General features: G+C 44.7%; 1 protein-coding gene across 5 annotated transcripts in view; it reads left to right on the top strand.

The window, feature by feature from the left end:
* Positions 1-17,915, top strand: part of LNX1 (ligand of numb-protein X 1) — a 148,282-nt gene that overhangs the window by 95,398 nt on the left and 34,969 nt on the right. For all 5 annotated transcript variants that reach the window (XM_089911915.1, XM_030760064.2, XM_089911917.1 and 2 more), the window contains 4 exons: positions 2,251-2,489; positions 2,995-3,147; positions 8,999-9,201; positions 12,111-12,482. In XM_089911915.1, the coding sequence (XP_089768041.1) occupies positions 2,251-2,489; positions 2,995-3,147; positions 8,999-9,201; positions 12,111-12,482 (967 nt within the window). The remainder of the gene's footprint in view (positions 1-2,250; positions 2,490-2,994; positions 3,148-8,998; positions 9,202-12,110; positions 12,483-17,915) is intronic.

Here is a 17,915-nt window from a genome sequence, read left to right as displayed (position 1 = left end):
AAAAACACACACACATTTTATCAAATCATCATCATTGATTATAAGAAGCATCATATTTTATGTACCAACAAGAAAAAAAAATATTCTTTCTTTTTTTTTTTTTAACTTGTTTGGTTCCTCCGGGTCTTGGTTGTGGCTTGCAGGCTCCTTAGTTGTGGCTTCAGGGCTTCTTAGTTGTGGCATGCAAACTCGTAGTTGCGGCACCATGCATGTGGGATCTAGTTCCCTCACCAGGGATCGAACCCGTGCCACCTGCATTGGAAGCATGGAGTCTCATCCATTGTACCACCAGGGAAGTCCCCTAACAAGAAAATTTTAAAACTGCCACTGGTTAAATCATTCCAAAGCACCTTTAAAGATATCCCTGCAATGCATGGGTTGGTCAGATCAGACTTTGAAATCCATTCAGACACATATGGCGACCTCTCCTGCCCTCTAGTTGTACTGTTTGGCATGAACTAGGCCTGTCCTTTAGGATGATCTCAGTAACAAAGTGTGACATCACTTTTCATCTCCTTGGGGTTATCTTTCTTGCTAAGCAAATAAAGCATTTGCTTGTCTCTTTGCAAGAAAATCAGGAATTGCTGCTCTCCTTCTAAAGACAAATATTTACCACCAGTATCAAATTTACACACCACTGCTCTGTTTCTGAGACTTTCCATATATACAGTAACTTTTCACTGCAATGCTTAATCATAATGTAATCTTTTCTAAGACACTGAAGAGCAATTAAACCCAATGGCATAGTACCAAGAGTGGAGGCAACTCAATGGAAGGGACGAGATGGACACCTGTGACCATGTTTCCTTGGACAGTGGCATTTGTGTCATGACTGCAGCTTGGCAACCTGAAGCTGTGGGACCCCGTCAGTCACCCACGCATCCCAATCTCAGAGAAGTTAAAATGTGACAAAACAGGCGTCTTAGAATGGTTGAATTATGGAAGTAGCTACAGTCTGTTGAGAATTCTCTGTATATCTAGCAAGATATATAGAACTAAGCTCTTGACAAGACTTAATGTCAGCCAGACCTTACAGCAACCCAAGATGTATGTGCAGATTCGAAAGTTTAACCAGGTTAACAAAATTGTCCCAGATCACACAGCTAGGTAAATTTCAGAGCAAGGATTCCCATCCAGACAAAAACCATAGATGTGGTTCTGTAGGCCACATAAATCATGTGCATATCAACTGCAGACTGCTGTTTGATTCCATTCATAAGCACTGCTCCAAACAGGCTGTCAAAGCATTATTTAAAATAGCTCAGCCATATAAGGTTTTCTGTATTGAGTTGGTAAAAATAATTTATAAATTAACATCCATTATATGCAAATGGCCACTTCCTAAAGGGACTCGCCCATTTGATTTTTGCCTTTATAACCACTGGGAAGGTGGTTTGGCTGTCTGCGGCACTTCCTCACCACAGTGAATGAGAGTTAAATCCTCACCATTTGCGGATCAAAACCCGACCTAAGAGCTGAGACGACTTGCCCAGTGACAATGGAAGTGCATCCATAGCAAAATATGGACTTAGATGGGCTCAAACCTCAGTGTCCTGGCCCTTACGCTTGCTCTTTAACATGAGTGGTGAATGGATATAGACCTGTTTTTTAAAGACCACGAATGTTGTTTTACCTTCCCAATGTTAAAAGACATGAAAACTTTTAGCACATGGGAGCCCCGAGCCCCTGGTCCTGGCCACTCAGACCACCCCAGAGGTGGAGACTAGAAACCAGCAAGTCTGCCTCTAGAGAATGTGAAGCTGAACCAACTCCTGTGGCTTTGTAGTGAGGGCATTTCTGTTTCCATGGACAGTTAAATATGGAATCTGGGAGGAGCTTTGTATTTATGGTCAGTGGTTTGGGAACTAAACCCAAAAGAAGGGACTGAGAGGGTGACTAAGGACTTTCATGGTCAAAATAAACACCAGCAAGAAGGAATTACATCCAAATAGTTGAAGACTGCCAGCCTCAAGCCCTAGTCTTGTAGACCCCGTGACAGCTCTCGTAATTTGCATTCCAGGGGCCAGTGTAGAGAGTGCTTTAACAGAATGCTGTAGACATCTTTTAAAAATTGTTCTTTCAAGTCATTCATTCATTTGGTTGGCAAGTGTATACTGACTTACGTCCATGTGAGAAGGGAGAGGAACCAGGGGTAAGTCAATTTCCAAGGGTGGCAAGCACGTGGACTTGAAGAGCCCTGGTTGAACAATGCGCAAAGCCTTCTCTGACCTCCTGCTGGTTTTGTTGCAGCTGCAAAGGTGCCTCCCACTACGGCCTCACCAAAGACAGGAAGAGGCACTCTCAGGATGGCTGTCCAGACGGCTGTGCCAGCCTCACAGCAACAGCACTCTCCCCAGAGGTTTCTGCAGCTGCCACCATCTCCTTAATGACAGACGAGCCTGGCCTAGACAACCCTGCCTACGTGTCCATAGCAGAGGACGGTCAGCCAAACAGCCCCCTGGACTCTGGCCGGAGCAACCGAACAAGGGGTGAGTCAAAGGGGGTGGTTGTCCGGGAATGGGCTCCTTGGCCTTGGGATTGCCCTCTCTGGAAAGTTATAGAAACGTTTTTTTAAGGCAAAAACGCTCTGGTAGTTTTGGGCAGCAACCCAACATCCAGTTCTCCAGAGTGAAATGAGACCGCGAGGACCTGAGATCATTAGAAATGTGTGTAATCTGACCTGGCGAAAGGGGTTGAAGTTAGACCTAGTGATTCATCACTCCCTCGGTGTCCCTACCTTCCCATCCAGGTGGCTCGAGAAAAGTGCTGTTATATTCCATCCAGCCCAGGAAAAAAAACCAAGCAGATTTTAAATAACCCATCCGTATTGCATTGTAGAAAACTGAGAATATACAGCTAAGCAAATTCTATCATCCCACCGCCTAGAAGTAATCACCGTTCACAATGTGTTGTGCGTGTCTTACCAGCCGCGTCCATAAAAGAGGACTTCTGTGAATGCGTAGCTACTCTCCCTCCCTTCTCTCTTGTCCTCAGCACGGCCCTTTGAGCGATCCACCATCAGAAGCAGATCTTTTAAAAAAATAAACCGAGCCTTGAGTGTTCTTCGAAGGACAAAGTGTGGAAGTACAGTTGTCAACCAAGCTGAGCGGGGCAGAGAGAATTCTGAAAACACCACTGCCCCTGACGGTAAGTGGCCTCCCAGTAAGGCTGGGCTTCCGGAATGACGACTCCAGGCGTGATGACAACCAGACCGCCCCCCACCCCCCGCTTTCTATGACACCCCTCTTCCCAAGGGCATAAATATTTCTTACCTTGATTAGCCTCTTCTTGCGTAAGTAACCAAAGGCAGAAATTATTGTTCTCTTCTTACATAGATTGAGGGAAAAGGTCTTGGAACACTTACCTTCAGATGCTAGCTTAGTGCATATAAAGAATACTATAGTTTGTTTTTTTTTAACTGAATTATGCCTCAATTTATTTATTTTTGTCTGCAGTGTGTCTGCGTTGTGTCTTCGTTGCTACGCATGGGCTTTCTCTAGTTGTGGCGAGTGAGGGCTACTCTTCGTCGCGGTACACAGGCTCTAGGTGCGTGGGCTTCAGTAGTTGTGGCATGCAGGCTCAGCAGTTGTGGCTCGTGGGCTTAGTTGCTCCGCCGCCTGTGGGATCTTCCCAGACCAGGGATTGAACCTCTGTCCCCGGCACTGGCAGGCAGATTCTTAACCACTGCGCCACCAGGGAAGTCCCAAGAGTAATACAGTTAAGTGAAGAACATTTAGAACAGTGCCTGGCACATAGTAAGTACTATGTAGGTATTTATTCTTATTACCACTTTGTGTGATGTGTGGTTCTGAGTGTTTTCCATGCATTAACTCATTTAATCCTCAACAACTCTTTGAAGTAGCTACTACTATTATCCGTGTTTTACAGATGAGGAAACTGAGACACCAGGAGGTTACTTAGCTTGCCCCAAATTACCCTTCTAAACTTGGAATCCAGGTTAATGTGGTTCTAGAATCTATGCAAAGGAAGTTTCTGGATCTAAGATCCTATGTGTTTTCCCCAGTATAAATGGAGCTGAGAAAATACTGTCCTGTCCTTTCTTTTCATCTAATATTAGACCTTTACAGCAGTAATAATAGTAGCTTAAGTTTTTTTTTTGAGCTTTCCTGGGTGCCAGGTAGTGCTCTAAGTCATTTAAAGGTCACAGCGCTAAGGACAGTGATCGTGATTCTCATTTTACAGAAGAAACTTAGACTCTGAGAGATTGGGTAGCTAGTCCAAAGTCACCCAGCTGGAAAATGGCAGACCTAGGATTTTAACTTGGGTCCTCTGGCTACAGAACCGACTCGTTTACCCGCTGGATTAAGCACCCTCCACTCCTTCGAGATTGGGAGGTAAATCCGAAACCACCGTCTTTATCATGTTCTCAGAGAACTTGCGAGCAGTCGTATAAGACCCCTGCTTATCCCCTCTCACCCTGTACACACGCTACATGCTCTGAATACTCTGAACTTATTGCTGTCCTATAAATACTGTGTCTCTCTCACTTCCATGTTGTTGTCCGTCCTGTACTCTCACGCCCCTTCAGCTGGCATCCTAATTCCTCTTTCCAGGCTCAGCATAGGCTTTGCCTCCTCCTGGGAGCCCTCCTTGACTCCCTCAGTCCTCTCTCCTTTGTGTTCTCAAAGCACCTGTATCTCTGTTATAGCAATGTCACCTTTCATCGTAACTGTACCAATGGGGGCAGGGACTCTTTATCTAAGTCTTTGTGTTCTCAAGTCCAAGCGCAATATCTGGCACATAATAGTTTTTGCTGAATGTTTCTGCAATGAGTAAAAGGATTATAACTTCCTTTCTGCCAGTCCTCCCCCCTTATTAAAGGCTCCTTAATTCCATTCCATGTAAAGTTTTCTCCTACCTGAATAAGATTGATTTGCATGTTTATTGCAGAAACTTTTAAAATAAGAGATTACTATGTGTAAGACATTGGCCTAGGCTCTGTACTTTTTTTTTTTTTACTGAAGTACAGTTGATTTACAATATTATGTTAGTTTCAGATGTACCACATAGTGATTCAATATTTTTATAGATTATACTTCATTTATAGTTATTATAAAATATTGGCTATATTCCCTGTGCTTTGCAATATATCCTTGTAGCTTATTTATTTTATACATAGTCGTTTGTACCTCTTAATCCCCTACCCCATTTTGTTCCTCTCCTCTTCCCTCTCCCCACTGGTAACCACTAGTTTGATCTCTATATCTGTGAATCTGTTTCTGTTTTTATTTTCTAGATTCCACATGTAAGTGATAACATACAATATTTGTCTTTTTCTGTCTGACTTATTTCACTTAACATAATACCCTCCAGGTCCATCTACATTGTTGCAAACAGCAGAATTTCACTCGTTTATGGCTGAGTAGTATTCCATTGTATACATACCACATCTTCTTTATCTATTCATCTGTCGATGGACACTTAGCCAAGCTATGGAAGCAACCTATCTTGGTAAATAATGCAGCTATGAACACTGAGGTGCATGTATCTCTTCAGATTAATGCTTTTGTTTTCTTTGGATATATACCCAGGAATGGAATTACTGGATGATATGGTAGTTCTATTTTTAGTTATTTGAAAAACCTCCATACTGTTTTCTATAGTGGCTGCATCAATTTACATTCCTACCAACAGTGTACTAGGGTTCCCTTTTCTCCACATCCTCGCCCTCATTCGTTATTTGAAGACTTTTTTTTTTTTTTTTTTTCCCTGCGGTACACGGGCCTCTCACTGCTGTGGCCTCTCCCGTTGCGGAGCACAGGCTCCGGACGCGCAGGCCCAGCAGCCATGGCTCACGGGCCCAGCCGCTCCGCGGCATGTGGGATCCTCCCAGACCGGGGCATGAACCCGTGTCCCCTGCATGGGCAGGCGGACTCTCAACCACTGCGCCACCAGGGAAGCCCTTGAAGACTTTTTGATGATGGCCATTCTGACAGGTGTGAGGTGATTAGCGATGTTGAGCATCTTTTCATGTGCCTGTTGGCCATATCTGTACATTCTCTTTGGAAAAATGCCTTTTCATGACTTCTGCCCATTTTTTACTCAGGTTGTTTTTTTTTTTTATTGAGTTGTATGAGCTGTTTATATAGGTAAGCTCTGTACTTTTATATAAAGATTATAAAATCCAGCTCCTGGCTCCAAGAAGTTCATTCAAGACTAAAAAAATCAAATACTAGAAAGAGTGAGATATAAATAAACGAAAATGACAGCTGTCAAGAGAGGCGCATCACTTCCCAGTGGGACGGTGTAATCCGTGTTTAAGGAGTGGTTATGACCTGGATGGGCATGGGGATCTTGACTGTGTGTTGGAAGGTAGTGGGAGATGAGGTTAAGGCCAGATTAGAAGGGTCCTGGATGCCATTTAGGAGTCTCGACTTGGGGCAGTGAACACACCTGAAGGCTTTTGCGTAGAAGTATAGCAGGATGGAAGCTGTGTTTCAGGAAGATGAAGATGGCACCTGTGTTATGTGTGCAGGGGCTTCAAGTAGGAGAGGATGGATTTCCTCAGGTGCTCCAGGAAGCTATTACTCCACAGTGGGGTGAGGTATTATGACTCAGTGAGGCTGGTACAGGATTTGTGAGGCAACAAAGCTTTTAAAAAGGGCCTTAGGATCTCATTGCTTCAGTAAGTAACCCGCGGTTAGTATGGTGAACGCCCATGGTTTATCCATCCTTTTCATATCAGTAAAGAGACTGGCTTCACTACTTAGCTGTGTGACCTGGCCAGGTTACTTGACTTCTCTAAGCTTTAGTATTTCATCATCCGAAAAAACAGGGGTGATAATAATCTAGTTCAAAGGGTTGCTGTGAGGACTAAACAAACAACAAAGTGTCATGCAAATTGCTTAGTTCAATGGCCAGCATATAATAAACACTTGGTAAATGATACTATATCCCTTAGTCCTTAAGTAAGGACACAGTATTGAAAAACTTTCTTTTCAGACCAGCACTAGTTTGGCAGTTTAAAAATTACTTTAACTCTCAAAGGGGAGGTCACTAGGGTCTCATCATTGTAGCTCTAATTAACATTTCCAAGTGTGACTGGGTATGTCCTTTCAGACTATCAACCATCCTTGATTGGTTAGATTTGGGAGCATGGTTTTTGTAAATCTGTTGGGAAAAAGAGTAGAAAGGGAGAGGGAGGAGAGAGAGAAAACCAGCCGCTTTGATGATAATTTCCAATCTTTCTTTGCTCAAAATGATTTTTTTTAAGAACTTCCATTTCCTTGTCACCAGACCTGTTCCAACAAATACTTGTGGATAGAGCCTACTTAAGGTAATCAAGATAGTTTAAACGTTAATTGAACTCGGTCACCCAAGCACTGTTAGCACCAGGAGCTGACAGATGAAGGCTGCTGCCCACAGCCTTACAGCAAAGCCCAATTGCTTACATTAAATTAACTCCCAGTGGGGGGTAAAGACCCACATTTACAACATCTCCAGCTTCCTCTGGCAGCTAAATTGCTTTGTTTATCATGTTCTGCAATGCTTAGAAATAATTTTAATTCTTGCTGTATTGTTCCTAGAGAGTTGAGTACTCATTCATGAACTCATAGTTCATTAGGGAAAATGCATCAAGGTCATGGGTTTTGAAAACAGAAAGAGTGTTTTATGTAGAAGGAGGCCTGCAGTTTTGATCTTTCCCGATGACGTAATTAAGGGAGAATCATAGGGCAGAGGCAGCTGTCAGCCGCTACAGGAGACAAAAGCCTCAACGCTCTCAACATCCTAGCTCGAGCCTCAAGCAACTGGGGAGGAGCTGCAGCTCCCGTCAAACTAGGTGTTCCGTGGCCGGCATTTCCTGGTGTCCCCCCGTAGGCTTCTATTCCAACCGAGGTGGAGAGCAGCGCCAGTCGTTGCTGCTGGCTATGGGTCTGTAGACCGAGTCCCCTGTGGACCCGTTGCCGGCTGTGGACCCCTGGCTTCAGGGGACTCTGAGGAAGGTGACAGGAGCGTCATCAGGAGCCCCGGGTTCTGACCTGGCTCTGAGGACCACCGCCTAACTGCCACCTCCAGCCAGTCGTGCCACTTCTCCTCTCCGAGCTCACGCATCCTCCCTTGTGAAACAAAGGTCTGACTGTCACTGTCAAACTACACAGCCTGAGAAGCAATTCTGTGTGTGGGCCCAGCAGGGCGGGGGACCCGTGACAGATTTCAAGGGGAAAGAGTCCTCAGTGAAAAGGTAAAGTTTGGAAACACCAGCCTGGGTCTCTGAATCTCCTTTTGGCTCTGAATCCAGCCGTACAAGCGGATCGGGGACGAACCTCTTGATGCCACCAGCTGGGCCTGGGCCTCTTTCCTTGATCACGAATTAGGCCATTTGACTTCCCTTTACTGACAACAGCGTAGAGAGGACTGATTCACTAAGCCTGAAAAGCAGGTCCTCCCAGGAGGAGATCTTCAGAATGATCAAAAAGAGTAGAACAGGGTTGTTCTGTTTTGCCCCTTGATTAGTAAGTGATCAAACTGCAGCCCATTCCATAATGATTGTTCGTTCATTCCTCTTCATTCACTAAACATAGGCTGAAGTCTGTGTACAGAGATCTGTGCACAGAACTACAAAACAGCCAGAAATTATGTCCTCAAGGATCTTAGAGTCCAGTGGTGGGTATAAGAAATGGGCATGAATAATAATAGTAATAATAATAATAATAGAAGGCTCGGTGCCATGAGAAATAAAGCTTTATGGGAAATGGGAAGTTTAGAGAGAGCAGGGGGAAAGGGATCAGGGTAGAGTTTAATTGGAAGAGGGATTATTTCATGCAGGCCTTGAAGGAAAAGTTGGGTTTAGGCCTAGAATGGAAAACATTCCAGGCAGAGAAACTTATGCTGGCACAGAGGCAGGAAGATGGAAAACATGTACAAGGAACAATGAATAGTTTAGTTTGGCTGGAACCAAAGTTTGGCAAGAAAAGGAGTGGTTGGAAATGTCCATTGGGGGGGTGTCTTAAATAAATATTGTCTCTATCCATTTTAGTCTTTCCAAGGTTGTATCACCTGATTCCATATGGTGAAATTACCAGAGTCAAGATCAATCGAGCGGATCCCAATGAAAGCCTCTCCATTAGGCTTGTGGGAGGCAATGAAACCCCGCTGGTCCATATCATTATCCAGCACATTTATCGTGATGGGGTGATTGCCAGAGACGGCCGGCTACTGCCAGGAGACATCATCCTAAAGGTAGAGACCACGGCTGTGGAGCCATGAAGAGGGTCTTAGCAAAAGTCACTTCAGAGCAAATCATTGGGTGGGTGGGTGGGTGGGTGGATGGATGGACAGACGGACGGACGGACGCACGGATGGACGCACGGATGCACGGATGGACGCATGGGTAAAGCACTTGTGGAGCCGTCACTTTCCATAGTTCTTATGTTGATATGGCTCTTCATACAAGATTTGTAATCTGAGATAGGTCCCTAACCCTTCTGTCTTGTATTTTTTTTTTTTTTTTTTTTTTGGCCCTGCCACACAGCATGCGGGATCTTAGTTCCCCGACCAGGTGCCCCCTGCAGGGGCAGTGTGGAGTCCTAACCACCGGACCACCAGGGAATTCCCATTCTTGTTCTTTTGATCTCTTTCTCTCTATATAAATGCTGTCTCTGTATCATGTATCTTTTTTTTTTTTTTTTTTTTTTTTTTTTTGCGGTACGCGGGCCTCTCACTGTTGTGGCCTCTCCTGCTGCGGAGCACAGGCTCCAGACGCGCAGGCTCAGCGGCCATGGCTCACGGGCCCAGCCGCTCCACGGCACGTGGGATCCTCCCGGACCAGGGCATGAACCCGCGTCCCCTGCATCGGCAGGCGGACTCTCAACCACTGCGCCACCAGGGAAGATCCTGTATCATTTTGTCTCTGTGTTCCCCTCCTTCCTCTGCCTTCTGCTATCTTCCCCCTCCCTTTTCTCTACCTCTGCGTTCTTCTCTCTTTTCCTCCTCCCTCTTCCTCTCTCACCCTTTCCTCCCACTTTAAGTAGCACTAACATAAAACAATATAAAACCGAAGCCTATATCTTCTTAAATTGTTTTTAGAGCAGATAAATGGAACATTTTATATTTTACCTAATCACTTACATTCACACACCCCTCTAAAGTAAATTTCCTATAGCTTAATGGCCCTTCACACACACACACACACACACACACACACACACACACACACACACACACACACACACACCACACCCCACCCCTAAGCTATTCTGCCAACCCACAGACATTCCAGGGGAGACAGGTGGTGGAAGAGAACACGTTGGGCATTACTGTCCTCTGAGGCTTGACTGAGGGGAAGGATGCTAGGGAGGAATTTTCAGAAGAAGAGAAAGGATAAAGGAAGAGTTGTTTATCAGACAGAAGTCCAACATGTGCCAAAAGTGATAAGAAAAAATCCCTGCCTTGGTCATATATTTCCTGTCTGATACTCAGATGACAGTTTCATCCCATCCCTTCTGGGTTGCTGAGGGGCCAGCTCCTGATACATCATGCGCTGTTTCTCTGGCAAAGAAATTCTTTTTGTTTGGAATAAGAGGAGAAAGAACTTAAAGCAGTTATTGTAGAAACACTGATGCTCTCACTGGCCTCCGAGGTGGAGTATGAGGCAGGGCCCGTCAACCTCAAGGGACGGTCAGCCGCGCAATCAGCAACACTCTGCATGGCTTCCTCCCAGTTCTGCGGAAACTAGACTGCCTGGAACAGTTGCATAAGGAAAACCTTTTTGATTCTTGTGACCTTCAACTGGCACTTGCAAGCAAAAGAGCTGCCAGGAGTATTTAGCAGGCGACCCTGACTTTTTTTTGGCCTCGGTGTGATGGAGAAAACCAGACCCGGGATAAGGTGTCAGAGCAGAGCCAGGTCTTTGAGCTCACCTGTGCTTGGACAGAGGTGATGAGCCTTGTCCGAACACGAGGGAGCCTCCGTCCATCCCTGGAGATGCAACAGAGGACTAGCGATGGCACGCTGCAGGCAGGCCCGTGAAATCTCATTCCAAGATTCTTCTAACTGTTGGCTGCAAGTACAGGAAATCTTACCAAACCATAGAAATTCAAGAAGGTTGTTTCTCTTCTGTGAGGCCTCCTTCCTTAAGCACAGAGTGTAGTGCTGCTGTGAAATTATTTTCTTCCCAGGCAGTGACCAGCACTGAGATCTGAAGCCTTCAGGCTGGGCCTGCCTAGAGTAATTAAAACCAGAAAGCCCCATGCAGCATCAGCCCTGAAGATCATTAGTGAGGCACAAATGAGTGGGCCAAGCTGGAGGACATTTAAGCAGCCTAATAACGTGATCCAGCCTTTCAATAAAAGAGCCTAGAAGCTTCCATTCACATCAGTTTGTTTGAAACTGTAGAGATTTTTTTTCTCTCCTTTGCTGAGAACATGGGCAAAAGACCTTGTAGGTGAACACCTGGAGACTTGACACACACACACAGACACACACACACTCACACACTTGCCAACACTCAAATATTTTCATGTACACACACATTCTCTCCCTCCCTCCTTCTCTCTCTCTCTCTCTCTCTCTTTCTCTTACACACACACACACACACACACACACACACACACACACACACACACACACACACACACACACACACACAGTAGTGGGGCCTGGAAGTTCCAGTACAGGTGATCCAGGGAGAAAAATTCATCTGGAGATGTTTGGAAAGAAAATGCCAACTCAGTTTGATTTAAACAGCAGTTTAATGTAATCATTAATCAGAAATTTTCTTTTCTTCTTTTGCCTTTTCCCACTTTTTCTTCCTTTTCCTCCCCCCTTCAGCTGAAAAATAAGTTTAGCAAGCAACAGAAAGGAGGGTTAGGACTATATAAATAAATTCAAGGGCCTGTGTAAGGACAAGACTGAAGAAAGATGGTGTCTGCTGAGAGAGAGTTGAAAAGGTGTGCAGCTAATACTCAAGGAAACCGGGTTACAAGTCCTGTTGGAAGATGGGGGTATTTGGACAGAGAAGAAGGTGATAGAGCAGAGTGGTCCTTCAGGAAGGGCCCCAGTGAGTCTGTGGGCTGGGCCTTTGGGGCAGGGTTGTGGCCGGTGGAGTGGACGGCTCGGTCGCTGCAGATTCTGAGGTCCCCTTGCCCTAGGTCAACGGGATGGACATTGGCAACGTACGGCACAACTATGCCCTGCACCTCCTGAGGCAGCCCTGCCAGGTGCTGTGGCTGACGGTGCTGCGGGAGCAGAAGTTCCGGAGCAGGACTGATGGGCAGCCCCTGGACACCTACGGGCCCCGGGATGACAGTTTCCACGTGATCCTCAACAAAAGCAGCCCGGAGGAGCAGCTTGGAATAAAACTGGTGCGCAAGGTGGACGAGCCTGGGGTGTTTATTTCCAACGTTCTGGATGGTGGCGTGGCAGACCGACACGGTCAGCTGGAGGAGAACGATCGTGTGTTAGCCATCAATGGACATGACCTTCGGTACGGCAGCCCGGAAAGTGCAGCTCATCTGATTCAGGTGGGTCACGGGTCATTACAAGATCCCAGTCAGCAGTTGCCATCATGATTAGGAACACTCATCACCCTGACCCACCTACCCTGTTACTACCCCGTGTGACATACAGTGCCTCCCTTTCGAGGAGCTGAGGGTGGAGGGCCAGGGAGGAATATTACTGCAGCCAATGGTGTGTCTTGGGGTCATGGCCATTCCGTTGGTGTTGCCAGTCATCCAGTCTTGACTGCAGGTAAACACATTGGGCGAGGTGTTGCAACCTCACCAGGTTAAGATCACTCAAGGTCAGCGGGGTTGTGTCATCCCTGTACCTAGTATGATAGTCATAGACCCAGGGCTCACTTAGATGTGTTCTGGACACTTCCAAGACATCTGGTTGTACCAACTCCTGTAAGAAGCTGTGCCATGTGCCCTCCAGGGATCCTGTGGACAAGAAACCACTGTAGGATTGGCTAAGGCTGAGCCCTGTCTCCATGGCTAAGTCCGGCCCCCTTCGAAAGCCCAAGGGAACTCAAATATGAACCTAAGGAAGTCCCCCTATAGGAGAGGCATACAAATTATCATTAGTCAGGCAAATAGAGCTCACGATAGCCTGACATTAGTTCAAACTAATTCACTCTCCTGACAGGCGCGATGTTACCAAGCCCCAGCATGCATCCTGTTGACTTTGGCTGGGTCACCATGAGTTTTTCTTTTTGTTGTTGTTTTTCATTGAACTATAGTTGATTTACAATGTTGTGTTTCAGGTATACAACAAAGTGATTCAGTTTTACATATATATGTATAATTTATTCTTTTTCATGATTCTTTTTCCTTATAGGTTATTACAAAATATTGAGTGTAGTTCCCTGTGCCATACAGTAGGTCCTTGTTGGTTATGTATTTTATATATAGTAGTGTGTATATGTCAATCCCAAACTCCTAATTTATCCCTCTCCCACCTTCCCCTTTGGTAACCATAAGTTTCTTTTCTATGTTTGTGGATCTATTTCTGTTTTGTAAATAGGTTTATTTGTATCTTTTTTTTTAGATTTCACATATAAGCGATATCATGATATCTGTCTTTCTCCGTCTGACTTCACTTAGTATGATAATGTCTAGATCCATCCACGTTGCTGCAAATGACATTTTTTCATTTTTTTTATGGCTGAGTAATATTCCATTGTATATATGTACCACCTCTTCTTTATCCATTCCTGTGTCGATGGGCACTTAGGTTGCTTCTGTGTCTTGGCTATTGTAAACAGTGCTGCAATGAATATTGGGGTGCATGTATCTTTTAGAATTATAGTTCTCTCCAGATATATGCCCAGGCATGGGATTGTAGGATCATATGGCAACTCTGTGTTTAGTTTAAGAAACCTCCACACTCTTCTCCATAGTGGCTTTACCAACTTTCATTTCCACCAACAGTATATATAGGAGGGTTCCCTTTTCTCCACACCCTCTCCAGCATTTGTTGTTTGTAGATTTTCTGATGATGCCCATTCTAACTGGTGTGAGGTGATACCTCATTGTAGTTTTGATTTGCATTTCTCTAATGATTAATGATGTTGAGTATTCTTTCATGTGTTTGTTGGCAATCTGTATGTCTTCTTTGGAGAAATGTCTATTAGGTCTTCTGCCTATTTTTTGATTGGGTTGTTTATTTTTCATCATGAGTTTTTCTAATGTTCTCTGAGCTTCCAGCTTTATTCCTAGAGAGACAGGCTTTGTTCTGGGCTCTTGTATTCTAACCCTTTAATCCACTTCATTTAGCCAAAATGTATTAAGTTTTTGCTGCTTGCCTAGCCCTGGATTAGGTGCAGAGAACAGGGAGATGATGACCTCTTAGGCTGGTCTCCCAAAGGAGTCCACAGCCTAGTAGAGGAGGTGGACTTTTTCTAAATGACTGCCATGTGGTATGACAGTGTGTAATGGTGAAATTAAGTGTAGTGCTGGTGTAGACAAAGGAGAGTTTTTGTTTTGTTTTGTTTTGGTTTTTTTTTTTTTACTGAGATGGGGTCTAGAAATTCTTCACAGAGGAGGAAAATCTTGAACTGGGGTTTTGATGGATCAGCAGAAGTTCTCTAGGTGCATGAGGCAGAGAGGGTCATTCTAAGGAGACACAACACAAAAGAATGTTTCCCCAAAAGCCAGTTAGGGAAATGGTTAACACCTGGAGAGTGGTATACATTTTAAAAGCAGCAATAGATAAGGCAAGAGTGGTAGGCAAGGGCCAGATCATGTAGAATTTTACAGGCCGTGATAAGGAGCTCAGACCTTACCCCCAAGGCCATGAGGTGTCATTGGAAGGGTTTAAGAAAGGAAGTGACATGACTTTCTAGCAAGATCTCTCTAGAGTTAGTGGAGAGCTGATAGGAGAGGGGCAAGACCAGAGGCCTTGTCTTAAGATGCATTTGCAGTTATCCGGCACATCATGTCAGCTTCCACTTAGTGACTGAAGTATTAATTCTTCAAGTATAGACAGAGTCAGCAGCAGTAGCTGACTGGTCCTTGTACAAAGTTCCATGGAGGATGACATTCAGAAGACAGAGCCTACTCTCAAGGACTTGATCATCTCAGTACAAACAAATCTCCCTACCCTTGGGTTCCAGTCATGGAGCTCTTCCAGGTGTCGGCAACTCTTTTCACTGTCGTATGTGTGGTATCTTATCCCTCTTTTTTGAGGAGAACCAAGCAGCGGATGAAATTATTGTCATTTTAAAGGTGGAAAGCCTGAGGCAGAGGGTGCAAGGGGACTTACCCTGCTTCCTCCATCTACCAGGACAGGAAGTACATGTGGTGCTTTGGTCCCCAAGCTGGGACTTTTCATGGTGCCCCAGTTCCAAGGTGATTCTTAACCTGATGGCCGTCCATCTGCCCTATGGGGCCTGAGGTCACGCCCTGTGGAGCCGGGGGAGCACAAAACCAGAGTTACAAGAGACATTTCCCTTCTGGAGATTATGCCGTCTATTCCCAAGTTCACATGCCCAGCTCCAAATTCTTTGAACACCACACTTGCATAGACAGCTGCCTACTTGGTATCTCCATGTGGCTGTCTAAAAGGCATCTCAAATTTAATGTCCAAAAGTGAACCCTTGACTTCTCCTCGCTTCCACCCCTTTCCAGACCTGCTCTTCCCCTCAGTCTTTCCTCATCTCTAGAAATGGCACCACCATTTTCTCAGTTACTTGGACCAAAAAGAATCTTTACTCTTCTCCATCCCTAGCCTACAATTCATCTCTCACCAACTCCATGGCTTGGATCAGCCAGGCCACCATTATCTTTGGTCTAGGCCACTGCAAGAACCTCTTAACTGGTGTCCTTGCTTCCATATTCCATGCTCCTCACCTCTCTCTTGACTCAGCAGTTAGAATGACCACTTTACAGAGTCAACTCCACCATGTCGCTTTCTTGCCCTCAGCTCTCTGACGCTTCCCAAGACACTCATTAAAATTCCAAATCCTTACAGTGGCCTGCAAAGCCATGCTAATCTGGTCTTTAGTTTTCTCTGCAACCTCATCTTAAGCGGGCGGGGAGGGGGGGGCGGATTTCTGGTATTCTCCCCCTTGTTTAACCATGCTCAGTCACACTGCCTTCTTGCTATTCCTCAAACATTTTTAAGAACTTTCTCAACTTAAGGCTGATGTTCTTGCTGTCCCTCTGATCAAAAGACTCTTACAAATGTTTATATAACTCCTACACTTCACTCAGGTCTCTCCTCACCTGTCACCTCCTCAGAGACACCTTCGCTGACAATCCCACTTAAAGTGGCATCTCCCACCCTCAATTCTCAATTCTGTATCCCCTAATCTTCTTGATCTTCTTTTTTTGGCCACGCCACGCGGCTTGTGAGATCTTAGTTCCCCAACCAGGGATCGAACCCATGCCCGCTGCATTGGAAGTGCTAAGTCTTAACCACTGGACCACCAGGGAAGTCCCTAATCTTCTTTATCTTCTACCAACAAATTATTGTATTATTACCTGCCAATCTAGCATAGTATAGTACAGTAGAGTATTATATCTCAAGCACTTAGAGATATGCCTGGCAGTAATAGGCACTCAATAAATATTTGAATGAATAAGTTTAGTCAAATTATAAAAATGTATAATTATCTATAATTCACACATTAATTCCATCTCATAGGGATATTTTTTGTCAAACCATTTACTGAAGAACAAGCAACAAATCCACTTTTACATTATTTGTCCCCAAGGTAGAACTCTACTTTTTGTCGCCTTGAATTTGCTCGGTTATTATTGGTTGAGCACCTTCTAAGTGCCAAGAGGTGTGTAGTACAACGGTGAACAAGACTGACACAGTCCTGGCCTCTTGGAGCTTGGAATACATTCCCACCTCTCCTCAAATACAATTAAGTCAGCACTGAGCAGGTGGTGTAGCCTGTATGTGCCAATGGGTGAGAACAGGATATAGACAATGTTTTTGAAAATATTAATCCATGGAAAAGGAAAAGCCCTTGGTTTTTTCTTTGTGAAGAAACTGCACTCTATGCATGATTTTCTTCTCCTTTAAAAGCAGACTCTTGGGTGATCATCAGTTTTTTTTTCCCTGTTACACTTGTCAACTCCCTCTGCAGGTCAGTCAGTGCAGCTCACATTCTGAAGATGATCTGCCAGCTATCCTTCCCAGTAGGTGAAAGAAAAACTCCCTTTCTCACGTCACTTGGAAAACTCTTGATTACATATGACATTCTACTTTTGTGGATTAGTAACAGAAGAGGAAACTATTTTTTCCCTGAGAAAGTAAATTTATGAAATAAAATCTTGCCTAACAGTGGAATTTCCTAAAAGATTCTTCTGCTTACCAAACAAAGCCAGTGTGCTTTATAGGCAGAGGAAGAGGAGGGAGAAAAAAAAAACAAGCTCGGGCAAAACTAGTTGGAAAAGAAATGGAAAAGGTAGAATGCCGGGCAAACTCAGTTAAGCGACCTCAAGCATGATTTTTATTTATGAGATACTCGTAACACACACCAAGCTGGGGCGATTAAACTAAATGCCCTTCAAAAGCTGAGACTCAAATTTCCAACCAATCCTTGGCCGCATTGGCCTTGTGTGTCCACTGCATGAATCATATTTGCCTTACAAAGAAATTCCCAAACAACATGTCCTCTTGGTCATGTTTTCTCCCACAGTCCCACACATTCTGCCTTTTTCTACATTATTTCAGGGAAAAGTTATTACAGAGAAGCCACAACTGTTTTAAATTTGACCAGCTTTACATATGTGGAGCCCTAACCTTGGCTTCTTCAGCAGCAGCCCTAAGGGCCAGGCTCCAGAGTTAGACAGATGGAGAGTCGCACTCCTCTCAGAGACAAACGCGATGGAGACAGAAGCTTCAATTATGGGGCAATTGCCTTATTTAGCAACTTAGTACAACTTTATATTTCTCCCTTGTCAATTTAAGCTTTTTGACTAAAATCTCTCTACGAGAGTTGT

This window comes from Delphinapterus leucas, chromosome 5 (assembly GCF_059928025.1).
Source record: "Delphinapterus leucas isolate spDelLeu-1000000601 "Yukka" chromosome 5, BTC_Dleu_Yukka2, whole genome shotgun sequence".
In the NCBI taxonomy this organism is placed as follows: domain Eukaryota; kingdom Metazoa; phylum Chordata; class Mammalia; order Artiodactyla; family Monodontidae; genus Delphinapterus; species Delphinapterus leucas.
The sequence above is the reverse complement of the archived record's forward strand: the minus strand, read 5'-3'. Positions and strand labels throughout refer to the sequence as shown.